Raw genomic sequence first — 26,068 nt, 5'->3', positions numbered from 1 at the left:
TCTAAACCAGTGTTTTTCACAACGAGATATTTGTGAAATAATCCTTTTGATATTGTGATTTGCTGAAAACTGTTTTATCTTGTTGCCTAGAAAATAGTGAGGTTTTTAAAATGCTCTCTGCATGAACTGGTGTCCTTCATAGAACTGTCCAGGTGTGATGTTCACATCCTAATTTTGTTGGTTCCCTGTAAATGTTCATTCACAATGAAATTCCCATTGGATTTGAAAAATGGGATAATAATCCTTTAAGAATTTTTCTTATGGACATGAGTTCATGTGCTTTGAGAGTGTTAGTGAGTGTGGTGGCTGCTGCTCTGTTGGGCTCCAGTTTTTACTTCAGCTATCTTGAGCAGGCTGTGTTTTGCCTGCATAGTCAAATTTGGATGTATCTGACAAATCTTGACTCTTGTCTTTTTCTCTTCTAGTTTTAGCAGGCTCTTCAGTTCATCCAGCAATACAGCAAAGAAACCAGAACCTCCTGTCAATGTTAAGTATAATGCTCCAACCTCGCACATTACTCCATCTGTCAAGAAAAGAAGCAGCACCTTATCTCAATTACCCAGTGACAAATCTAAAGCCTTTGAATTCCTCAGTGAAGAGTAAGACATTTTGGTTTTATACTAGTAGATATGCTCTATCAAGTGTTCACTCTTTTAGTCCTCTGAGATTACTAGCATGCTGCTAAGTGAGGTATAATGTTCTCCTGAAGTGAGTGTTGATTCATATAGACTCAAGATAATGCAGAGTGAAATGTACAGCAGTGGATGAATGTTTTCAGCACCTGGCTGAAATATTCTACTTGATAAATACCACTGTCTTTCAAAAAAGTGCATTTAGGCACAGGAGGCAATACTTGGTACACTTCTATATGCAAATGTTGTAGCTGGGCAATAACTGTGCAGGTACTTAAGGTTCATTTAAGAGTCAGGCTAACAAGTATCTGTAATTATTTTTTTCCTTCTGTGCTTTGTTTTGGCAACATATGCTTGTGAGTTACAACTTCTAAAGCTCCTAGTAGAGCTACACAACCCAAATTAATTTCTTTTAAGGATGCTGGCAATGTACTTTCTGGTTTTGCCTGGTTTTCACTAGTCCCTTAAAAATAGCCCACAGGAAACCTGGTATTTTGATAGGTGAAAAAAACTGGGGATATCCTTGGTAATCCAGTGCTTCCACAGAGATCTTTGTTGTTGAGGTTAACAGCAGTTCCCCTTTCACAAGAGATTCTAAAGAGCAAAAGTAAGAAGTTCATCAATCCTGATTCTTGCCCAGAACTGAAGCCAGTTTAGCCTCACGCCGGGAGCAGAAGAGAGAGCAGTACCGCCAGGTGAAAGCTCATGTCCAGAAAGAGGATGGCAGAGTGCAGGCTTTTGGCTGGAGTTTACCTCAGAAGTACAAACAGGTATGATGTTTTCAAGTGTAATGCTAACAGCTCCAGGTTTTGTCACATTTGACTAGGGTATGATTTTACAGCTTGTTTGATTGATTCCAGCTTTTTTTTTTTTTAACTTAGCAGTAAAGAATCTTTCTAAAGAAAACAGAAATGCAGAACTCTTAATTGTGTTTAATGAATTCTGAGCAACTGATTCCAAAGATTGTAAACCTCTTTTAAAGGTAAACCTTTTCCTCTTTGTTTGTTTTTTTAACTAGGTGGCAAATGGTGGACAGGGTGAAAATAAGATGAAGAACTTGCCTGTACCTGTTTATCTGAGACCTTTAGATGAGAAGGATACCTCTATGAAGGTAGGATATTTCCAGCGATGTTAGAGAGATTTGGGCAAATTATAGCTGGAGTATTTCTGTTTTGTACTCAATTACATTATTTTTCTAATTAAGTTGTTTCTTTTTAAAGCATAGTGAAGATTTTATGTCTCAATAAAATGTACATTACTTGAGTTGTAATTAATAACTTAAAATGGATTTTGGGTATATAATAATGTTGAAATCACTTAGCATATTTAACAATGCTTGTGTCTCTTTTTTAAGTTTGAGATTCAAGTGAAACATTTATTTTTCCCCCAAGCTGTGGTGTGCTGTAGGGGTGAACCTGTCAGGAGGGAAGACACGAGATGGAGGGTCTGTGGTTGGTGCCAGTGTGTTCTACAATGATGTGTCTGGTGTGGATGCAGATGGCAACAAGCAGCAAACAGGATCCCAGAGTAGCTTAGATAAACTAGACCAAGAGCTCAAGGTAAGGTCACTGCAAGGCACATTTAATAATAATTATATAAATAATTAAAAAATAAAAATTATATCACTATGCATCTTTACTGTGTAACTGTAGAGTGATATGGTATTTTCTAATCAGGTTCATTGGTAACAAATAGATTTTTCTTGGTTAGTCATTAGCCCAGGATATTTGGGCTATTGAATCCAACTATTAAATACTTTGATTCTTCCCTTGCTGGCAAATCTCAGGAGCAAAGAAATTTTACATCAAAATGATGGACTGCTTATACCAGTGCTACCTCCTTTAAAAACCATTTGTGACAGAACTGTTTATGTTCTAACTGCCATGAATGGGATTAATATTAAGGGCATAAAAATAAAGTCTTAATTTTAAAGTCCTTTGGTATATCACATTAACCTGTGGTGATACTGGGTATGGTAGTTGGCTTGTCAATAATGTTTTTATATTATACTGGTCTAACTATATAATTATGCAGTGTAATTATAATATTTTATGTATTTTTAATATGTATGTATTATTAATATGTATGTATTTTAATACGTATGAAATATGAAGGAGGTTTATACTTCAGATATGTGGAGAACAAGTAACTACATGTAATTTTACAATGGCATTGAAGATATTTAACTTCCCACATATTTATGTATATTTCTGTAGGTGAAAATGTAAGACCATAAAAGATCAAAGGTAATAATTCTATTCTTGTCCCCCTTTCTGTTGTTCATTTTTGCCTTTGTTCTGCTTCAGGATCAGCAGAAGGAACTGAAACATCAGGAAGAATTATCCAGTCTGGTTTGGATCTGTACTAGCACACATTCTGCTACAAAAGTTATCATCATTGATGCAAATCAACCAGGGAATATTCTGGACAGTTTCATTGTTTGCAATTCTCACGTGCTTTGTATTGCCAGTGTGCCAGGTAAATACTTGGGCTGGTTCAGCTCCTGCTTTTTTAACTGTTCCTTATTCAGCTTTTCTTAGGCAATGAAAACCCACAGATTTGTTACTTACTGTGATAAAGAATTAATGTAACACAGCAATAGGAAAGTGTTTAATTGCACATTAAACTATTGCATTTCTACCCTACTGTTTCACTCTTTAGTTGGCTGTTGACCTAAATTAACTGAAAATCAGAGAGATGTCAGCAGCCAAGGGGAGCTGTTTTGTTTGATGTACTCTAAACTGTGCAACAGTGTCAATATTTCATGGAATTGTGAATATCACAAAAGGAATAATATGCTGGTTGCTTTTTTGACCTCTTCAGCCCCCTGAAGATAAGCAGCAAGTCTTGCAGATCCTCGCAGAGGGGATCTTTGTTGCATTTTTAGTATTTTAAGTCTTGAAAGTGTAAGAGGGCTGAACATGAGAAAAATATTTTTTCTTCCAGAGCAAAGGATCTATTGAACCTAAACTCTTCATAAAGATATAGATAGGTGCCCTTGCATACATGCACTCTTATGAAATCTAATTTTAGAGGAAGATAGAATTAAAATAAAAATAACCTATTTGGAAAACCGCAGCTTGAAATACAGTGAATGACATTGTAGGGCAGCATATGTCAATCTTGCTTTTGTTTTGTGAGCTTTGTGACAGCATCTTCCACTTTTGCTGATCATGTTCAAATAACCTTGTAGATAGAGGCTGTCTGCTTGTTTAATCTCAGTTGCTGGAGAGTTCATTCAGTTTGAAGCTTAATGGTTAGAGAAGTGATTCAGCTTTATCCCTATGAAAAACACCCAGTGACAGGGCCCAAGGGAATGGCCTGAAGTTGTGTCAGGGGAGGTTTAGGCTGGATATCGAAAAGGTCTTCCCTAGGGGGTGGTGGGGCACTGAAAGGGCTCCCCAAGGCAGTGGTCATGGCACCAAGGCTGCCAGCACCCCAGGATTGTTTGGATAATGCTCTGAGACAAAGGATGGGATTGTTGGGAGTCTGTGCAGGGCCAGGAGTTGGGCTGGATCTTTGTGAGTCCCATCCAGCTCAGGATATTGTGTTATTCTGAGTTTAATCTCTTTCAGGGGCAAGGGAAACAGACTACCCTGCAGGAGAAGAAGGGTCCCAGGAAGCAGATTCCAGCCAAGTGGACAAATCCTCCCTGTGTGGCAGTATGACCAGCAACAGCTCTGCTGAGACTGACAGTCTGCTGGGGGGCATCACCGTGGTGGGCTGCACTGCTGAGGGTATCACAGGGGCTTCTGGTGCCCACGACATCAATGGGGCCTCACCTGTGGCAGAGAAACAGTCAGGTATGTAATAAACACTGCAGGTGTGTCAGGGCTGGCCAAACACCTTGAGGTGCAGCTGGAAATAAGTGGTGCAACTACTGAGGTGAACAGTGTGTAAGCACGATGACATAAACTCTCTCTTTAGATCTGTAAATTGTAGCTGAAAATGTGGTGGAGGTGACATGAAATGGGAATTGGCAGCTGCTTCTTGCAGGTACTTCTGAGAATTCTTGTGCCTGCTCTAGAGAGAGATTTTAATGTAATATTTGAAATTCAGATCTTGCCATAGAGTGACTAAAATAAATGCCTTGGATTTTGTCAGGTCTTAACAGAGATTTAAGTGAAATGGATTATTTTACAGACATTCTTACTGTGTTTTGTCATATGCCCTGCAGAGCTGCATGGTGATATGATTGTCAGTGGATATGTGGTAGTTGGCCTTGTTCACTGCTGTCCTAGTTAATCATTTAATGGCCAATCTGAGCCATCAGTCACCGGGTTGATACTTAAAGTGCATTTGACATTTGTTTATACAGTGCAACCTGCTAAAATTTGGGCATTTCTCATGTGCTGTTTTTGATTCTGATGTGGAAATTGTGACTGTCTGGCAGGTGTTCAGTTCAGTTTAAGTATCAAGTTCAGGCTGTTATGAACAATAGCAAATTCTATCGCAGCTGTTAAAAGGTTTTTCGAATTTGTTTGTTTCGTAGATATTGCAACTGAAAATAATTCAGTAGATGAGAACATTCCAACGGCAGAGGAGGCAACAGAAGCAACAGAAGTCAATGCAGGGACAGGAGAAGACACAGCTGATATTGCACAAACTGGAGTCTATACAGAGCATGTCTTTACAGATCCCTTGGGAGTGCAGCATACAACAGAGGCATCCCCCGTGTATCAGCCTAAGTACCTAGTCTCAGTCCTTATACCTCTTAAAATGTATTTAAAAAAAGAAATGCACATAAATACAACAATATGTTGTAGGAACATAGCATGGAGACAAAATGACTACTTCTTTTTCCTTTTTGAGTGGGTTGAGGTTTATATAAGTAGTCTTGGTACAAGATTCTGCTTTGTGACTCTCTTCTGCCATTCCCCAGTGATAATAATACTGGCAGGCTTGAATGGAAGTTTTCCTTGTAAAAGTAAATGTTCACTTGAAGAAATTCATTGTTATTGAGTTTTTCAATCTGTGTTGTATTTTCCTGTGTAGTTACTGTGTTTTTAAACACCTCATGTATTTCAAAAGCCAGTGTAGGAACTCTCAGTAGTGAAGTAAACACCTGGGTTATCTGTGTACTCCATTAAATGTGTTTTATCTGGTGTTTTCTTCTAGTACTGAATCAGAGTTATATAAGGATGTTGCAGTTCTGCCAAATGAGCAAGATCTAGTGAGAGAGGAAGCACAGAAAATGAGTAGCCTTTTACCAACCATGTGGCTTGGAGCACAGAATGGATGGTAAGGAAGTGCTAATCTTGTTACATTTATTTATAATAATTACTCTAAACTTGCTTCTTGTGCCTACAGGCCTGATAACTGTCTCCAGTCAAGATTAAGCACAGGATGATCTCAAGAGAGCCAAAACCTTGAATGCTTTGCTGCATTTTTAGGCATTACAGAATTCAAAGGAAGTACTGTAGGTGATTAGCAAGCCCTTTTTTGTTAGATAGCTCTTCATCTGCAGAGGAGTTCTGGGTTGGATTTTTTTTGGTAGTCAAAGAAATTGTTATAGTCTGTTAATTCCATAACTTTCAATATTTTAGTGTGCTAGAAAAATGTATTGTAATTTTTACTGCAGATGGATCTCCAAGGGAGTTTGTAACGCTTTAGGCCTCTGAAAGAGCCATTCTGCTGCTCATGTAGTTCTTCTTTTCAGTGTATACATAACTTCCAGTGGAAGATGAAAACTTATTTTCCCTTTGATTGTGGATTTCAGTTTATAAGGATTTTGCTTGTGGTTGATTTTGTCTGGTAGTACTTTTAATCCCTCCTGATTTGTCTTTGCAGCCTGTATGTTCATTCGTCAGTGGCCCAGTGGAGGAAATGTGTACATGCCATTAAACTTAAAGATTCTATTCTCAGTATTGTGTAAGTCCTGAAAGAATGTCATGTAAATAATAATGAATTTCTGTTAAAATACTTTCCAAAGTAGTTTTATATTTCCTCCTCAGATATTGGTAATGTCAGTTGCCATAATTGCCTGCATGCTATTTGAGAGACAGTGGAAAACTTCTGGGGAATAAGGAAAATAAAAGGAATCTTGTACCTGTTGAAAATACATAGCCCAAAGGTTGAGCTGTAGCTATGCAAAGCAGTTATAGGTTGCTATCTTTGCTGTTTTCTTCAGGTGTTGTAGCCAAATATATTTCAAGCTCTCTGAACTGGATTTTGATCCCTTGTTACATCCCTTCTCTTGAGCTCTATTGTAGAAATCAAAACACTGGGGCTAATGTGACTGTAAAAAATATGCTGGAATATCAAATGTTTATACCAGGCTTTAAAGCTGCCTTCTGAGCAGAGCAGTCTGACAGAGTGTGCTGTGCCTCCTTTTTCCACAGACATGTCAAAGGAATAGTCTTGGTTGCACTGGCAGATGGGACACTCGCGATCTTTCACCGGGGAGTTGGTAAGGATTCTGTTGCATCTGGAAACCAGGGAATTTTTAGCAGTAGTCAGGAAAGAAATGTGCCATTCACAAGTGATGTTTTGATAATGTTTTCCACAATGACCTTTTTTTGGGTTGTCATGAGAAATATTTCTTGTTATTTCAGTTGCAGATTCAAGTACTGTTTTTGCAGTGCTGTGGTGCATTCGTGGAGTGTTTTCTTACTCTGAAATGGAGAATGGGATAGATCTGAGCTAAATAGGGAAAAGTCATCTGAAAGTCCACTTTGATCATCATCTCTCATTTTCATTATGCTCAACAGTCATGTATTCTGTTTTATTAGTGTTAAAAATTGTCTCTGGGCAAGTCCCTTGATGAGAATTTAAGTATCCCTTCGGAACTTCTGCCCAAACTGCTTCTGAACCAGCTCCAATCTTCAGCCTCCAGAAATAGGACCTACAGGGGAAGGTCTTACTATGAGCAACTGGAACTTATCTGTTTGCTTGTATTTCTCCCCTGTTCATTTCATCTTTCCCTTGTGATGCTTAAATCCTTGTGCTCAGCATTTAAAAGAATTAAAAAGGTTGCACAACACTAATGCAAATACTGGAAAAGATGAATCTGGGATGAAGTTTTTTTATTATTTTATTATTTTTTAAAAAAAATAAGGTAATACTTGGGATGTTGCTTTTTTTTTAACAAGGAGCCTAGCCATAAACATGTACAGACTTACCCAGATTATTACAGTGCTTTAAAAAAAATTAGACTTTTGAGATAGTTTCTTATACTTCTAAATTTTCCTTAAACTAAACACAGGTTCCTAACCTAAGAGTTTTGATTTTTGTTTTCCTTCTGTTTTTGCAGATGGTCAGTGGGATTTGACAAACTATCACCTCTTGGACCTGGGCCGGCCACACCACTCGATCCGGTGCATGACAGTGGTACATGACAAGGTCTGGTGTGGCTACAGGAACAAAATCTATGTTGTTCAACCAAAGGCCATGAAAATAGAGGTAAATTCCAATGGTGATTAAACTAATGCTGTGTTTTAATGCTGCAGCTCAGACTCCAGAGTAACTCCAGAAACATCTGTTTTGATCAGTACAGAAGCAGGCAACCTAACAAATTTGTTTTTAGAAATAGTTGTTTTGGAAGACTTAAAGCTATGATAAGATAGTTCTCACTTGTTGAAACCAGTTTTTGGGAGATTTAGTTATTCACTTTTAGCTGGCCAGAATCTGGAAAGTGTTCTTGTGCAGAGTTTGTAAGGCCAGCACCCAGCTATTCTGTGTGTCTCATTTTGTGCTCCACTGACAATCAGAGATTTGTAAGTGTTAATTTGGAATGTACTCTCCTTCCAGTTAGAAAACAGTTTATGCAAGGTGTGTGAGCTGGTGTTTTATCTGCAGTGTTCAATCTGTCATCTCAAGAGCAGAAAGTGACTGAGGTTTCTGCAAACTTTGAGCAGTGTAAGTGCTTCAGCTCCTGCTAATTGGCCTGAGACATGGGCCAGGCCTTTGAGGGTGACTGCTTAGCTCTTCTGAAAGTATTAATCACCCAGTAATAACCTGCTTTTGTGAAGAAGACTATAAATATATATATGGGAAAACTGAAATGAAGTTGATATAAGAGTGGAATGGATTGTTTTGCTGGTGGATAGTGTGTATTTTGCACAGGTGAGGTTGTTTATGAGAGTCAGTCATGATGGAACAAGGAAGAAAGACGCTTTTTGGGTACATGTTCCTTGTGCTGTGGCAGCAGGATCTCAGACCAAAAAAGCTTCAGCTTCAAGGGAGACAGAAGCTGGAGTGGACTGGGATGAGATGTGTAAATGAAAACAGAGTAGGAAGACAGCTTTGAGATCACATTCAGGGCAGGGAATCAGCAATTTTAGAGCATCACATGCTGCTTGTAACCGAGCTAAACGCTCTCTGTGATCTTGCAAATCAGAGGGTTGTGCTTGATTTAAAATTGCCGGTTCTGGCTGTGTGAGAATAACAGAGAAACCTTTCTTATTCTTCCTTTTGTTTTACCTTCTGATTTGAACCCCAATGTTTCATAGAAGTCTTTTGATGCCCACCCAAGGAGGGAGAGCCAAGTGAGGCAGCTGGCATGGGTGGGGGACGGGGTGTGGGTGTCCATCCGCCTGGACTCCACCCTGCGCCTCTACCACGCCCACACCTACCAGCACCTGCAGGACGTGGACATTGAGCCCTATGTAAGCAAAATGCTTGGTAAGTTCCCAGGAAAAACTGCTGTGTGCTTGCTGTCTGCAGTTTCCTTTTCCTGCTGGGGATCAGGCAGTTCTCACTGCAGATTTGGGTTAAGGGTGGGTGGAAAGGCCAGTTAAAATCAGTTTGTGCAAACTTGAATCTGGAAGCAGAAGCCTAAGTCGATCTGTGAAGCATGATGGGAGGGATGGGTCATCTTACAGTCATCTATTACAGTTTCTTGACCTTACCTGGTGTCTAAAGTATCCTTAAAAACTCAGAACTAAGGAGGAAAATGGTGATTGAATTGGGCAGGCACCAATAGAGACACTACAATCTTTCTCTTTTTCTATACTGATACATTGTTTTGTAGCTAAAACTGGGAAGAATCTATTACCTGCCTGGAAAAATTGCCTCTTTTTTCAAAACACACCCTCAAAATAGCAAATTTTTATTGCTGTTGAACTTTGTAAGCTTTCTGATTTTTTCATTAGTATAAGAACAGTTTGACCACCTACATTACACAACAAATACAGGTAATTAGGCTCTGGGAAATCATTCACAAGTCACTGCTGTGCATTGCACATGGCTGGTCAGCCTTCTGCTTCCCTCATCATGTTAATAAATGAGAAATTAATTTTAATTGATGACAAACACTGTTTTATATCTGCAAACTCACTTTTTTGTTTAAGAGCTGGCAAGCCCCAAAAGATTTTACTGTGCAGCATTAAGGAGCTGTTATACCTTTTTTGCTTTTTTATAGCTAATGTTAGACTCTTGTATGATAAGTTTTCAATCTAATTACAGTGTTGTAGCCTTCTGGGTTATCTTTACAACTTAAATGTACTCCTCTACTTTGTTTCTGTCAGAAGTGGGAGGGAATTGCTTGTCTGTGTGATCTGGGAGGTGGATTTAAGATTCTCTGTTGTAGAACTAAAATTATTCTTGCTTTATAATTTTTGATGAAAAGCATCTTTTGTTTTTAGGTACTGGTAAACTGGGATTCTCATTTGTGAGAATCACAGCACTTATGGTGTCTTGTAATCGTTTATGGGTAGGAACAGGAAATGGTGTCATCATCTCCATTCCATTAACAGAAAGTAAGTAAAATGTCAATGAATGGCACTGTGCAATATGCTGTAGGCGTAAAAAAGTATTAATCACCAGTCAGATGCTTGCCAATGGATAGAAAGCTTCAATGTCAGGTCTGACTCTTTCAGGTTTTTAACAGGTCAGGTCTGTGTGGTGTTTAGCACCTAAATCTGTGAATGTGGTTACAATTACTCTGAGAAAATAACACATCTCCAGAATCTCCTGTCCTGCTGTTGGAGCAGAGTTGGCTTGAATCAAAGGGACACTTGGAAGCCTTAGAGGTGTTCTGAGCATTAGCAGCATTAATAGAAGTTTATTGCTTATACAAGATACCGTTAGTTTTCTAATTAATGTTATTTTTGATTGCCATATGATCACAAAGTAGATTTTTCTTTGATTTGACCATGTTGGTGGTGTTCCTAATACAATTTGATTTGCTTTAGTTCTTGAGAATCCATCACAAAGTGGGCATAAAGGACTGGAACAGAAGTAGCACAGACTGCTTTAAAGGACATATTCAGAGTTATAGGAGCTGTGAACACATTCTTCAAACAGGGCAGTCACATCCTGGTCAAATGCCTATTATGTAAATTCTGTTTTATGCTTAATAACAGACCCCAGACTCTTGTCACAGGCTGAAACTAATTGAGGGCAGTTGAATCTCAGGAGAAAAGAACAGCTCAAGGGCAAACCAAATCTTAAATAGGTAAAGCTTGGGAAGAATCTCTGAGTAAATTGATTGCATTTAAACAACAAAAAAAAAAAGCCCCAACACTTGTGCCTGATACTCATGTTATAACAGGTGGACAGAAGTTTCAGAAAATAAAATGCAGATCTTAGATAGTCCTAATTGCACTGTTGTTACCTAGAAAATAGTGCAGTCTGATAGGTGAAGTTTTAGGGTGATTTAATAGTGAAAACTCTTCATGTTGTATCTGCTTTGTTGAACAGCAAACACATGCATTGTTTCTCATATTGTTCCATTGCATTTTCCATCCATTCAATAATTGTCTTTCTTTTGCCTTGCATGAATGTACTTAAGAAGGACAGACTTCCTGTCATGGATTTTGAGACATTTTAAATCATGCTTTCAAAAATTATAGCTCTTAATTTGCATCAAGATAATTTAATGTTTCCAGAGTTTGTTTTAAACCAGGAGTGAACATGAAGAATTCCCTATTAAAGCTGTTGAGTTTCATTTTAGTTCTGTTGGTTGGTTGTGGGTCAGAACAGCCTTTTGGGAGTAGTCTGATAGTGGGGCTGAGAACCTTGGTGAGAAATATTAATGGTTTTTAAAAGCAGTCACATCCTTGCACGAGCAGTGGTGTCTTTCAATCCCCTGGGTGTCTCAGTAGCAGGGCAGCAGATGATGTTCCAAAAGGGTACTTGAAAACATGAGTTGCTCTATATTATTCTGGAGCCTCCTGCCACAGAAAGAGAGAAAGGGGAAATGTTGCTGATCAACAATAAACTTAAAAATACGTGACAGTGCTTTTGTGGTCTATTTTGTACTGAAATTTCTGTAATAAGATGCTGTTCTTGGTGACTTTTGATTGACTCTTCTGTAATTACATATCTATTGGTTTTTTTAGGAGCTAAAATTTTAAGCTCTACCTTATCAGAAACCAAAATATGAGTGGTGGGTTCTCATTAATCCTTCTCCTCTACTGTCATACCTATCCATTTCCCCTTTCCTCCTTTCTCACTAGCTGTAATCCTCCACCAGGGACGTTTACTGGGGCTGCGGGGTAAGTGCAGATCCTGAACCAAAACCTATTTTCAGGCTTCTAATAGCCACTTTGAGGCTGTTTCCCACTCCTTATAGATTTACCCTTTGTATGTTCCTCAATGTTTTTCCACTTGCAGTTACTGCATTGCAGCAGTTTTATGTTTGCTAAATGGCCACCAATCTGCTCAGCAGTTTAGCATATCATCCTGTGTTGCAGCTGAACTGTCATATAGACTGTTTTTCTTCCAGCCAATGTGATACCACATCTTATAACTTTGTCATTAATCCACATCATTTGCTGTCTTGTTACAAATCACTTTCTTTCACTACTTTGATAGTCTTTGGAATGGAGATGGCTTGTATGTCTAGCATGAGTACTTCTCTAGTTTAATATACTTTAAAACTTCTTAGTAAAATCTAGATGTAGATTGATAATAGGGTAGCTCTTTCATGGCCACAGGTGGCTGTTTCCTGAGAATTTTTGCTAGCAAGGGCATACATTATGATTAGTTGGAACGAAACTGTGTTTAATTACGTGTTTAAGTACATGGAATTTGCTCATACTGAGGCACATTAGAGGTACCTATTTTCTATGAAAGATACTGTCCTGTCACAAATTATTTTTTCCCAAAATTAGGATATTGAAATCTGGTGTTTATGCTAGACTAATAAGAATCCTGCTCCATTTTCTGATGTACTTAAAATAACAAAGCATGCAGTCTTTTTCTTTCCAGCTCTGTCTTGAATTGGCATTGCTGCCTTTCTGTTTCATTTTTATCTAAGTTGGCTTTAGCTTTTAGATGGTACCATAAGGTTTCTTAACAAATAATCACTTCAGCAATTTGTGTTCTGAAGTAGAAAACAACTCCTTCTTTTACAGCCAATAAATCAGCAGCAGGCTCTGGAAACCGTCCGGGGAGTGTGATCCGTGTGTATGGAGATGAGCACAGTGACAAAGTGACTCCAGGGACATTCATCCCCTATTGCTCCATGGCACACGCACAGCTCTGCTTCCATGGCCACCGAGATGCTGTGAAATTCTTTGTTGCAGTACCAGGTGAGGTTTTGTTACCATCTTCAAAGTTTGTTGGGGGGTGTTTGTTTGTTTGTTTGTTGTGGTTTTTGCCTTCATTCACTTTAGGCAAAAATAGCAAGAGTATGGATTCATACTTTCAGAAAGAATGTACTGTATTTTAATTACAAGACTTGTCTGATTGCTAATTTATTGCTGTTTAATGGGAGGAAAAGGGCTTGATCACAAGCAAGGACTTAGCTTCCATCTGTGAAAAAGATGCTGTGCTAAGTGAGCACTGCCAGTTAAGGAGGCACTCACCTGCTTTAGGCACTGTCATCCAATGACCAAGCACAGAAGCTTTTACTGAGATAATGCATAAAAAAGTGTTTTGTTTTTCACCCAGGTCAGGTTGTTTCCCCTCAGAGTAGTGGTGGAACAGATCTAACACCTGATAAACAAGCCCAAGAGTCCTTCAACCAGAGTCCCTTAAAATCAATGTTGGTGATAAGTGGTGGAGAAGGATACATTGACTTCAGAATGGGTAAGAAATGTGAGCTTTAAATGAGTCATACTTGGTACTGAAGGGGTATTAACCACATAATAACTGTTGCTGTAATTGCAATGAGTGCATTTGTATGGTCAGTATATACAGTCTTTACCATACACTGCAGGGTTAGAAGTATTTTTATTCTGACACCTTCAGCTTCTTCTCAATCAATCATGACCTTAGGGATGACTGTGTAAGAAGGTTTATTTGAAGCTCTGGTTTGGAGTAATGCACCACCTTCCTGTTTATGCTTTCAGTCTTTGGCAGGTTAATTTTCTGTCTCAAACTGCTGGAAAACATGTCCTTAGTTACTTAAATATGCAGACTGACTGAAATAAAGTCGTGTTAAGTAAAGAATGCTCAGTGTAAAATTTTTGAGTGGGAAGGAATAAAGTAGACCACTTATATCTGCATGCCCATCATATTTGATCACTGCTTTTCTTGGATAGCATCTAGCCCATAAAAAGAGTTCTTGTTCAATTTTTATATTGAACTCTTTGGGGAAATAAAGTGAGAGCTGTTGTGATTCTGTGCTTATAATCTGCAACTGGAGATCTTGACAAAAAGTGCATAAGAAGGTGTCACAACTCTTAGATCTACTTTTGACCTTTTGCCTAAATGTCTGTAGTCTTTCAAAACCAGCCCAACAGCAAAACAACCCACATAAACCATTACAAAGGAAAACCCAGGAGGGCCATCCCAAACCCCATCATCCCACTAATCAATGGCAGCAGGTGACAGTGTGGGATTTCTGTGGGAGGCAGGGCTGGAGGCAGTTCTGTGCCACAGTGCAGTAAGGCCTCAAGTGCTGCAGTCACTCCAGAGCAGCTGGAACAGCCATATTCCAAATGCTTGTTTTGCTGTCCCTGAGCTGAGTGCCAGTGCTGCCTTAGCCCAGCCAGAGCCACCATGACCCCAGCAAACCGGTCAAGCAAATTGGTCAAGAGCAATTTGCAGCTACTTTCTGTTTAGCTCCCTCAGCCCTCCAAAGGAGTCTAACCTGAACAAAATTTGATTTGATGTTTTCCTGAAGGTATAGGTCAGTTCCTGTTTCCTCTGGTTAAAGTGACCTGCATTGATGGTCCTGGCTGTCCATGTGCAGTTCAGTGTCACCTTTGGTCCAGTCAGCTCCTTCACCCAGAGTTCAAGTGCAACTACAAAACTGCTCTTCTTTTTGAAGAGTTATAATGGAGAAAATGCTCAAGGCTGTCTTTGCCACTGTGGGCAGAGTTGTGACAAGCTGCAATAACTGGAACAGGCAGAAAGAGTGGGAAAGGTTGAACATAGACATGAATATTGTGTTGTCTCACATCTGCTCAATTACAGCTTTTGTCCCAGGGGATTTATGTTTAGGTATGTCCCAGAACACTCTCTAGTGGCAGAAACACCTCTGTGTCTGCCTGGTAGTTTGCAGATTAGGAGGTCTATGTGCATCAAAGAGCTATAAGTAATGAAGCATGTAGAAGATGAATACTTTTGAAACTGCCATTATTTTTTGGGCTAGAAGTAAAGAATATGGCCAGCAGAACACTGGGCTCTGAGATAATTATGCAACACACTCTGTTGACATTCACAGACTTTAATATGTTTTTATTTCAGCATATGGCAGTAACACTGTCTTTTTAGTGTTTTTCTTGTTTTTTTGTGATGCACATAGTGTTGATGCTGTTCTAGTTATTGGCTGCCTCAACCAAAGCTGTTTTTTTCTAGGTGATGAAGGAGGAGAATCTGAACTCCTGGGGGAAGCTCTACCACTTGAACCTTCTGTAGCCAAAGCTGAGAGGAGTCACTTGATAGTGTGGCAAGTCATGTGTGGCAGTGAGTGAGCCTGTAGGATGCAGTTGGAGACTTTAAAAATGGGGGGGGGGAAGCTTCTGCATGTTTTTTTATTTTGTGAACCTGTTTCACTACATGATGTTGAAGCATTTCTTTGCTGTTTATCTTTATATTGCAAATCTGTCATACCTTTAGCTATACAGGAATTAGCTTGTGCTGTTTTACTGCACCCGTGTTAAGTGGAACAGTGTGAGGAAATCAGATGTTTCTCCAGCTGGTGTGCACACCACAGTGAGCAGCTGGAACAGTTTTACACCACAGCAATCTCATGTGTTCACTTCTTTGGTAGTCTCACTTGAGTTCATTCAGCTTTGTTCCAACTGAGCTTTATTTCACTGTATAATGCATAGGGTAAAACAGCAAAGTTATTCCCAGAGTATGAAAAAAATGGACAAATTAGAAGATGGATTATTAAGACACATCCAAATACTCAGTGAGGGCTAAAGCAAGCTGTGTATTTCAGCTTTTGATTTCAAACCTGGAAAATCTTGCTCATATAGCATACGCGGTTTAATTTGTTACATTCTTCAGAATTTGTGGGGGGAAAGAGGAGACTGTATAGGAATTAAAATTAAAATATTTAAATAAAATAATATTTTCACAATTGAACCTTAATGTTTGAGAACTGCTGCCCTCAGTAATGAGCAATTTTGAGCATAATGTTTTTCCATCTCCCTGACATGGAACAACTCTGTTTCCAAAGGATATTCTTAGGTTGATGTAAATTGGAAAATAACTGTAAAATTCTCAAACAGGGGATATGTTTTGTTCTTTTCTTGTCTTAATTCCTTATGTCCTAAGCACTTAGAATGATCTTCTTTGCCTAGCTGGTCAAACTCATAAGGCACTCTGTGTGTAAAGGTTGGAGACCTTAATTGGAGCATGAGAAAAGACTGAGAGTATACAGGAAAAAACTCACATTCTGCTCAAGTGAGATCATAAAGGAAGTGTAGTTCCAGATAATTAGGTACAAAATATATTTTTTGTAGCTCCATATCCAAATATAGTAAAAAAATACATAATTTAGCAACAATATTATCAGGTAACACAAAGACAGAGAAAATTACTGAAATTCAGGAGACTAATATTAGGCTGACATTCTGTCTACTCACCATCTATCTTTTTTATCCATAAATGTGAGTTTAAGACCATCTTCCTTTTACATTGAAATTTCTGCATTAGTATCAGACCTAAGTTAAACACTTCATTACTTCTGTACTTCAGAAGATTTAAAAACCCAGATTTGCTCTTTAATTTAGTCTCTGGAAAGTAAAAGTTTTGAGGGGTTTTAATAAACATCCAGCATTTACCCCTAAAAGGTTGGAGCTGTTCAGATTAGCAGAGAAATTTAGTGACTTGATTATGTGAGAGAACTGAACAGTTTCAGAGGAATAAATATAGAAACACTTTTTTAAAACTGCCTAAACATTTTTATGCAATAGGAGCAGTTCTGGTCTATCAGGCAAACATGTGTTTATATATTTTCTTAATTTTTTAAATGAACACATTTAGCTGAGGTCTATTGTGTAAATATATATTTAGGCAGCTTTTTCAAATGCATATCATAGCTGATAAACCAGAAAATCTCCATTCAGGTCTATTGGTTAGATTTATATATATAAATACTTTTTAAGCAACATATTTTGTACACAGCTGTTCCTCTCGTAAATATGTATTTAGGACATGAACTATGTAGTAAAAATCCTTATTAAAGATGTTTAATATCTTGGTAGTATTTTTCTCTTCAGAATGCCAAAAGCAATGAGAGCATGTTGTTCATAATTTGCTTTCCATATTCATCTTGAATGTCACTCTTAAAGTACTTTAGCTTAAAGTATGGAAGCTTATTAAAAATTATACAAATACTAATTATACAAAAGTAACCTGAGTCAACATTCTTAGACCTATTTTAAACTTCTAGGCATGTGTGCTGAACATGAAGCACATCTGAATTAACTAATGGGATTGGATGTTTTAAGAAAAATGCTGTCTAAACTTTTACTGTTGTGCAGAATCTTCACTGTGAGTGGTGCAGTTTCATTGCTTTTTCTGCCATTTTCTTGAATTAATTTTTTCTTTTTTTTCTCTTTGGAAAACACAGTCTCCAAAGTTTTTTACTCACTGGTTGATTGTCACATTCTCATGTTCTCAGAAAAAAAAAGCGCACAATTCTGTTCCTGGGTTCTGTGTAGGCTTTTATTTGTTATTAGAGACAAGCTGTTCTCTCTGAGTGGCGTTACTGCTCCAGCTGGAGCAGTGTAACCTGACAAGTGTGTACCTGGTCTTTTGCCAAATGGAGCTGTCCCACCGTGCCATTTTAGTCACCTCAGTGGGCCAGTCCTTGCAGATATTTCAGAGAATGATTGATTGCTTCTGTCCAAAAGCAGAAGGGTTTTAAAGCAGACAGTAGTTGAACTGTGTAGCACTATGGGTGTAGATAAGGGCATGTGCACTTCTTTGTATTTCTCATTTAAAAACTTTATCCCCTGACCTAAAGTACAGTAGGTTAACTGGGTCCCTGTTGCCATCACAGTGTGCTGGGCTGTATAAATCCTTTTAAGGTCACTTTGAAAGGTGAATAAAGCACGCAAAGCCCAGGCACTGGGATGACAATACACCCTCAACTCCGTCTCAAGAATGTGTTTATGCATTACACTCGTGATTAAAGCATCATATAAATAGGAGCTAATCTCTTGATAGCTACAGCTTGTTAATAGTTTGGAAACATTTTGAGCACAAAATATGCAGCACATGACTTGCCTGGGTAGGGGTGTTTGCATGGTGAGGGTGAGGCTGCATCGTCCATTCCTTGGGAAGGTCTTCCTGTGCCGGATAGGATCGAGCTGACAGAGCGTAGACACTTTATCATAGGCTGCCTTAGTAACAAACAAATGTTAAATCTGTTTTATTATACTAACAGTTCTAAAGAACGTGTGTCTTTAAAAAATGCTGTGTAACTGAATATTTATTTCCATGTGAGTATTATAAAAGTTACCAAAGGATTAAACCTGACTTAGCACTCTGTAAATGGCCCTGTTGAGGTGGGCTTTGTGAAGGTCCCGCTTTGTAAAACAAGACATGGTAAACTCAAATACAGTTCTTCTGTAGGGATATGAAATGTTCTTTTCTAATAGGGTTATGCCATATTGTAACAACCTATATTGCACCTCAAAGCATTTTTCTATACACTAAATGTCTCTCCCACCCTCTAACAAGATTAAGTTTCCTTTATTAATTTTGTTGATGCACATTTCTCAATCTTTTAAACATATATTTTAAACATTTTATGGTCTGTAATTTTTGAAAGTTTTGTCTGTTGGACACTTTACGCTGAATTTTACTTGCCTCTGTAATCTGAGATGGATTCTACAGCGTTAAACTTGCTGTCTGTTAAAACTTGAGGCTTCTTTTCTGTGAGCAGAAGAGCTCATATAGCAGTGTAGTTATTTCAGTATTTATTTCTATTATTGAATCCATGAGGTTCAGAATGTAACTTTGTACATGAAATATATATAAATATGTATATGAAACATGCATTGGCTCAGTGTGTTCTTTGTAATCTCATGTTAATTTTGCAGAGTTTTGGTGCTATCCAAAGACACAATTTTGGGGATTTTACACTAATGCCAAATATTGTCATTATCAATGGTGTGTTTGAGCCAGTCCAGGACTAGTGTTATCCTGTTCTCTCATAGCAGGCCCAGGCAAAAGCTGTGAAGAAAAGCTGTGATGTCTGTGCCTCTCTTAAGATGCACATCTGGAGGAGATCTGCTTAATGCAGCTTGGATGAAATGGATGCTGACACTCAGATTTATTTTTGAAATTGTTTTAGCACAGATTTGTCAGAGCTCAAATGCTCTCTGGTTACTTCCTGCTTAGCAAAGGAAATGATGTGTTTTTAGGGCAGAAGAATGAGGGCATGGTGACTGCAGAAACAGAACACTAGGCCAAAGGCAGGGTTTCATGTTTTCCCAGCTCACCTGCCCACGTTTGTCCCAGCTGTGTCCTGATCAGTGTGTCAGGAGTGGCCCTGGGAACCCCTGGCTATTCCCAGGGGCTGGGGGAGCCCCACTTGGTGCACAAAGTTGTGTTGGGGACACAAAGCCCCCCTGCCCTCCCCATGAGTGTCACTGCAGGTGTTATTGCTGCCCTTGGGCACTGGTGAAAACATGAAGTTGTTTAAAACTTCCAGAACAGAAGAGATTCAGGGTTTTTTTCACAAATGCATGTGCAAACACTGGAATCATCCATGGATGAGAATCACCAAATGTCCTGTTACCACGCTTGTACCACCTTGAAGCTTTATAAACCTGGTGTTTTTAACAGTTTTTTGTGCAGTTAGTGGGGTTTTCCTGCAAGATTTTTGCCTCTCCAGAACTGATGTCCTGGTGCATTTCCCTCTCCTCACAGTGATGATTCTGGGGCTGTGTGCATTCCCAGGCAGGTCACACACTGCACTGTGCTAAAGCAGAAAAAACATCATAAATCTTCACTCTGGGAGTGCTTCAGCTGTTCCAGCAGCCCTGGAGCCCCTCAGGTCTGTAGGTAAGTAATTGAATTTTTCAGATGCAGTGTTGAGAGAGATGTGAGAATAGAGCTGTGAACTGAGCTAAGGTCTTACAAGTGGTATTTGGAGACTGAAGTTTGAAGCCATTGGAAATAACAAATCTGTTTGCACTGGGCATTGGAACATGGGAAAAGCACTCACTGTTTCTGAAGTGGATTTCTAAAAAAGTTTTACCAGTTTCCTACACAAAGAGGTCTTCAGGGCAGAATACACACACTGTTTAACTTTTTCAATGCAAATGCTTTTATTAAAAAAATACTTTTCTTTTTTGCTGGAAATTAAACCACAAACCTACTGAGGGAGACCATTTTCCTTTTTCTACAATGGAATAAATAGTAAACCAAAACTCTGGGATTCTTTTTGCCTTCACCTCCCATTTTCAGCATCCTGTCTAAGCAATACAGTCTGGAGCTGTTACTGAATATCCTGGTGATATCTGATGCACAAGTGCCCCTTAATTCTACTGTAGAACAAGCTGTGAGAGGCCTCTGGCCAGCAACTCCACCAGGATTTGCTGTCATTCTGTGTGGTTACACTTTAAAAAAAAACTATTTTGAGAGCAAATAGTTTCCTGCTTTTTAAAACACTTTAGGATGATGGTGGGAAGGGAGCTGATGGGAAGAGGTGTGGATTGGTGCTTATTACACTCTGCTTGAGCGTCTGCCCAGGAGCAGTCCAAGTTGTGACACAAGATGGTGCTCTTACAATCCAAACAGAACGTGGAGCTCGAGAGAAAACTCATTCTGCTGGAGCATTCCCTTCTCCCGGCCTTCCTGCAGCAGCCAAGCCTCAGGTTCCATGAAACAGCTCTCCCAGGTGAAGCTGTTCTGTCTGAGGAAGGATGGAGGAACCCAAGCACTTGGTCACTCTGGGGTTCAGGAGATGCTCCCCTGCCCTCACCCCTGTGAGTGCTCCAGTTGGGATTTGCCTCTGCTCTGGAGCTGGGACTTCTAGTCCAATTCACCTAATGCCTGGTAAAGGGAAAGCTTTTCCTTTATTAGACAAATGTCCTGCTGTGCACTGGGATGGAGCTAGGCAGGATGGGGGAGATGAGGTTTCCTGGCACTGCAAGGGCTGAGCAGCTGCTCCCCAGCATTCCCCTTCCTGCTGCTTCTCCAGCCTTCAGGGAAGTTCTGTTCCAGTTTGCAGCTGGGATGTTAAAGGCTCCCTGCACTCATTCCCTGCCTGAGAACAGCAGTTCTGAACCTGTGAGCCAGCAGCAGGAGTGGCTGCAGGGCTGAGGGGGCTGATGCTCCTTCCATCTGCCCCAGACCTTCCCCTGCCCACCTCCAATGCTCAGGGATTTTAGGGCATGTTGGGGGGTGCTGCCATCTCCTGAGTGTTGCTGTGTCCAGAGGCCTTTTAGGCTGTCTCAGATTTGGAGCTTAAATGAAAAGAGGAAAACCCCCCCCACAAAAAAAACATGCTGGAAACATTCCTAGATATCACATCCGCTTTTCTTGTCCACATTTTGGTACATAGGGCTGAGATGGGATCAATATCCTGGTGTCCCTGAGGCTCAGGGCTGGCAGGGATGGAGCTCCCATCAGCTTTGTGGTAGCGATAGCAGAGCTTCCTCCCAGTGTCATCCTTAAACTTTCCCAAAGCCTGGTCTGCAGACTCATATATCAGAGCCTTCCTTTAAATCTGGCTGGTGTTAGCTTTGAGTTCAAGGAAAAAGAGCTGATGATGCTGCCCTGGGTCAGAGCACTTGTCCTGCTGTCCTGGTGGCTGAAGGCAACACTTGGAGGAGGGAGTGGGAGCATGGGGAGATGTCCCACAGGTCACCCTGGATCCTGTTGTGTCTCCAGGCTGGATGGATCAGTTTCTACCTTGTGGAAACAACTGGACTGATGGAAAATGGTGCAGCTGTCTGTATCCCCACAGGACTAATAATCAGGAAATCAGAGAGCTCACTGGCAAAGGCAGCTGGAATACTCTGGATAAGAATGATAGACAATTTTACGCTTGTTCTGCCACTGCATGGGTGTTCCTTGACAGATGCTGTTGCAGGGATGCAGGTGCCACACATAGCTCTGTTGCTTCTTGGGGCATTTGGATTCTGCTCCTGGGATGGCACAGAGAGATCTGTGGGATGAGCAGCACATGGATCAGGTGTGAAATGTTTCAGTCTTTCAGGCCAGACCTGGTTTGGGGTGGGTAACTGCACAAGGAAATGTTAAAGGCTGATGGGGGAGGCTGAATCCAGGGGAGAAAAGGTGCTGAGGACTTTTTTGGCTGCTAATTCATGTGTTCAATGAGAGAACAGCAGGATGTGTGTGTGGGAAGGGAAAATTTAATCCTTGTCAAAATTGCCCTAAAGGTAATGAAAATCCCTGAGATAAGAGAGGTGAATTGTGCAGCATCCACAACCCATTAGAGTCCGGTTGACTCACTTGCAAATAAACACTGTGTGGGTGCTTGGGAGCTAAAAAAGCTCTTCTGCCCTTTGCAGATATGCTTGTGTCTCATTCCCCCTGAAAAGGAAGGGAGGGAGGGAGGAAGGATGGATGGATGCTCAGCCAGGCTCAAGCTGAGAGGTTCAGGGGGTGCAGGACCAGCCCTCCAGCTTGGCATTGCAAACTCAGCACCAGACACAAGGTACCCATCCCTGCCTTGCTCAGGGCTGTGCAGATTTCCATATGTGGGATGAGAAAATGAGGAAGGACATTTCCAGAGGGAGGAAGGTACCAGGAGCATCAGAGAACACCAGGACAAAATAAAGGTTGGATGCAAAGGGGGTGAGGAAACAGCTTTTCTGCTTTTTGGGTGACGACCTGCAATCAGCTGGGCACAGCAAGTCAATGACTGGCTTTTGCAAACATTTTATATTGTTCTCTGAACTTTCCAGGGTGCCTGGAAGGTTATTTCACCATAGCAACCTGCATCTGCAATAAAGCCCCAAATGTCACCTCTGGGCCAAAGCTGTGGCTGAACTGCAGCAAGCTGTGAGCAGAGAGGTGGATGTGCACCTCTGGGGGAGATGGAATTCACACCTTGGTCCCTGTGGGGCTGCTCATCCTGGGAAGTTACAGCTCTTCACACCCTTCCAGTCCAGGCTCTGCTGCCATCCTGGTCTGCAGGAAGCTCATGAAATGGCCAGGGGGGTTCATCACTTCATTCATCCTGGAAATCACACAAATGGGTCAGAAACCTTCAAAACAAAGCATGGAGGGGACTTTTTTTAGGAATTAAGAGGTTTTAACAAAGCTCTGCTGAGCCACCAGCAGCGTTCTGGGCTGACAGCAGCAGCACTTGGGTGTTGAACTGTTCTTGCTTTGTGAGCTGGGCCTTGCAAGCAGTGTGAGATGTGATCTGAAATCAGACATAAGAGGGTGAAGGAAATGAGAATAGGTCCCAAGGAGAGTTTTCAGAAGGAGGCAGTACTGGTAGGGTTTTATCTGCTGACCAAGTGGCAGTGAGTAAAGAAAATTAAAAAATTAAGATTTAAATTAGAATAGGAGCAACTGAAAAAATTCAAGGTAAAAGAAACATATGAAAATTTAAGGCAAGAGCAATATAGGCAGTTAATGATTACTAGGCGTGCTTAGTTAAAAGCAAGGCTACATACCTTTTGCTTGTAGAAAAGAAATGTAAATTAGTCAATGATTGCCAAAATGAAACAAATAACCCAAGGATATATATAATTTACTTGTGTTGTGTTTGTAGGAGACATGAAGAATAGACTATTGTGGAAAAGAAGAGGACCATGTCTGCACCTGCAAGCAAGAGATCTAAACTACATCCAAGAGGACTAAGAAATTTGCCAACAAGACACAGTTGAAAGGTTCAAGCCTGAGGAAAAGGAAGATTTCATTATGATCAATTAAAAAGACCCCAGACTCATTTCAAAAGAAGGACTGAGCATGCCCAGAGAGGAGTGGAGCTCATTATCATGCAAGACAAGAGCAAGCAGGGTCAGGCAATAAATATGTAATAGGTGCATTGTATAATCCTATGCATCTGTAATGGCACATCTTTGGGAGAGGACTCTGGCCTGTCACCCAGCCAGGATAAACATACCATCCCTAACTTTAAATAGTTAGAGAGTCCTTTGTCCATGAATTTATTGTTTCAGCAGTTTCCACGTTCCTCTTATGATTCAAGCAGACTTTGCTGGGCTCTCTGTGCCTTGAGCAGCTGGGTTGCATGATATCAAGCTAGACTTCTTACTGCTTCTTACTGTGCTTCTTACTGCTCAGTGCTGCTTTGGGCTGGTGTCTATGATAAAATGTAAGTCTGTTCTCAGACTGATCCCCAAAAGAAAAAATCAGAGCAAGAAAGCCAGCTGAGGAAGTCATGGTTCAGGAGAACTGCAGATCAGACTGGTACAAGGCTGGAGGTTCTTCAGGGCTGGTGGTGTTTGCTCCTCCAGCTGCTCTTCACCCAAATACTGCCTCAGGGCACAGTGTGCCACACACCTTCCTCCAGGGAAGCTTTGGTGCTCGGACAAGAGACACAGGAGCTCTGCTCCACAGCTGCTGCAATTTCCTTTCTTGTTTGTACAGGTTCCATTTTTTAGGTATATCTCACACCCTGCTTGGCCATCTCTCATTACTTCTCATCACAAACCAAATAAATCACTGATGCTGCAGAACCTTCCTTCTAGGTTCCACCACCTAGAGGGTGCAAGATTTTATTGGCATCCAATATCTTGGGGTTTGTTTATTTGCTGGCTCTCTCCCTCTCTTTTCTCATAGCCTGTATTTTGGGATCATTCCCATTCCAGTCTGGATTTTGCCCCTGTGGTTCAGCCTGGGCAGTGCTGAGCAGGGGTGTCTGAAGTGTGACTTGACTGACCCCGTGAGGTTTCCTAAGCCATGTGGCACTGGGGACCCCACTGAGCCTGTGGTATTCCCTTGCTTCCCAGTCTTTTCCTGAGGATCTTCTGCCTACCTGACTCTTTGCTGAGAGGTTTTTATCCTGCATTTGTGCTAACTTTCAGCTCAATCTGTGCTTTGACTCATTTTAATATTGTTACTATCTCAAACCTACTCCTTGTCACATATTTGGGGAGTAGGCAGGAGCCATCCAAGAATCTGAAGCCAAAAATAGGGAGAATGAGAGAAAATAAAACGTTGGCTTTCAAGCTCTTCCGTCTGAAGCCCAGCCCAGCTGTGCAGCTGCAGGTGCACCGGGCACCCTTGGGACAGGCACCCCATGGCCACACAGAGGACACCACTCTCCTCCTCCCAGTGCTGTGCTCCAGCTGGTCAAGCCTGTGCCAAGAAATCCACCTCAGTCTCAGTCCCTGCTGGCTGCTGTGTCCTTCAGCCTGCTCACACACTCTGTGCACACTGAGCAGGAGCAGCACTGGGGTTGCAGCTGCTTTAATTTCTTTTAGGATCATGTTTGATTAAGCCATGTGTTTGTTTTCAAAATCCCCGCCTATTTCATGCTGGTTTTAACTACCACTTGTTCTTAGAGCTAAACTGGTTTTAAATTTTCTTATTCCAGTCTGAGCTTTCCTGGTCCCAGAAGAGAAAGCAGATTAGCCAAAGGCTGTTGTGGTATTGAATTTCTCCTGTATTGCAATGCTGTAATGCTTGAGTCAAAAGTTTCCAGGGAATAGAAGCTCAGTTGAATAATCCTGCTTCTGGAGGAGTTAAAGACATTTTCCACACAATCTCATGCATGGTATTTTATACAGAAACTAAAGAGCAGCATAAATTGACTTGAGAGGCACCTTTTAGTTGACCATGACCTCTGGCATGGGCACTTGGCCAGATGCTGGACCCACAGGTGTTGGGGTGGGGCGCAGCAGCAGAGAACCAAACCTGATGAGCCACTCGTGCTCATCCCTTGGTGAAGTTTACTGGTGTAAAAACACCTTTTCCTGGGGAAATGGGGCACCCAGGAATGGGCAGTTCCTGCTGGCCATGGGGACTCTGCCAAGCCCTGCACAACATGGGTGTGTTGGGAGGGGTGGAGCTGAGGATTCATCAGTGAGGAAAAGGCACATCCAGGTGTCTTGCCTTGATCATTTCAATCACTTGAGCACCAGCTAGGGTTTGGATAAAAGCTTGGACTGCAATCAAACCAAGCTCCCAGG

The 26,068-nt window shown here is 40.7% G+C and overlaps 1 protein-coding gene across 10 annotated transcripts in view; it reads left to right on the top strand.

Annotated features, from left to right (window-relative positions):
* SPAG9 (sperm associated antigen 9) overlaps positions 1–18,983 on the top strand; it is a 58,059-nt gene extending 39,076 nt beyond the window's left edge. For 5 of the 10 annotated variants that reach the window (XM_086857352.1, XM_086857350.1, XM_086857351.1 and 2 more), the window contains 17 exons: positions 426–599; positions 1,273–1,402; positions 1,651–1,743; positions 2,024–2,191; positions 2,939–3,110; positions 4,208–4,435; positions 5,125–5,320; positions 5,751–5,873; positions 6,423–6,503; positions 6,974–7,041; positions 7,885–8,033; positions 9,083–9,254; positions 10,217–10,330; positions 12,032–12,070; positions 12,932–13,108; positions 13,470–13,607; positions 15,324–18,983. In XM_086857352.1, the coding sequence (XP_086713478.1) occupies positions 426–599; positions 1,273–1,402; positions 1,651–1,743; positions 2,024–2,191; positions 2,939–3,110; positions 4,208–4,435; positions 5,125–5,320; positions 5,751–5,873; positions 6,423–6,503; positions 6,974–7,041; positions 7,885–8,033; positions 9,083–9,254; positions 10,217–10,330; positions 12,032–12,070; positions 12,932–13,108; positions 13,470–13,607; positions 15,324–15,439 (2,338 nt within the window). In that variant the 3' untranslated portion in view covers positions 15,440–18,983. The remainder of the gene's footprint in view (positions 1–425; positions 600–1,272; positions 1,403–1,650; positions 1,744–2,023; positions 2,192–2,938; positions 3,111–4,207; positions 4,436–5,124; positions 5,321–5,750; positions 5,874–6,422; positions 6,504–6,973; positions 7,042–7,884; positions 8,034–9,082; positions 9,255–10,216; positions 10,331–12,031; positions 12,071–12,931; positions 13,109–13,469; positions 13,608–15,323) is intronic. The other 5 variants (XM_086857354.1, XM_086857353.1, XM_086857359.1 and 2 more) reach the window with 1 other exon arrangement.
* The last annotated feature ends 7,085 nt before the right edge of the window (positions 18,984–26,068 follow it).

This window comes from Cyanistes caeruleus, chromosome 19 (assembly GCF_971803275.1).
Source record: "Cyanistes caeruleus chromosome 19, bCyaCae1.hap1.1, whole genome shotgun sequence".
NCBI lineage: Eukaryota > Metazoa > Chordata > Aves > Passeriformes > Paridae > Cyanistes > Cyanistes caeruleus.
This window is presented reverse-complemented; position numbering and strand designations above follow the sequence as displayed.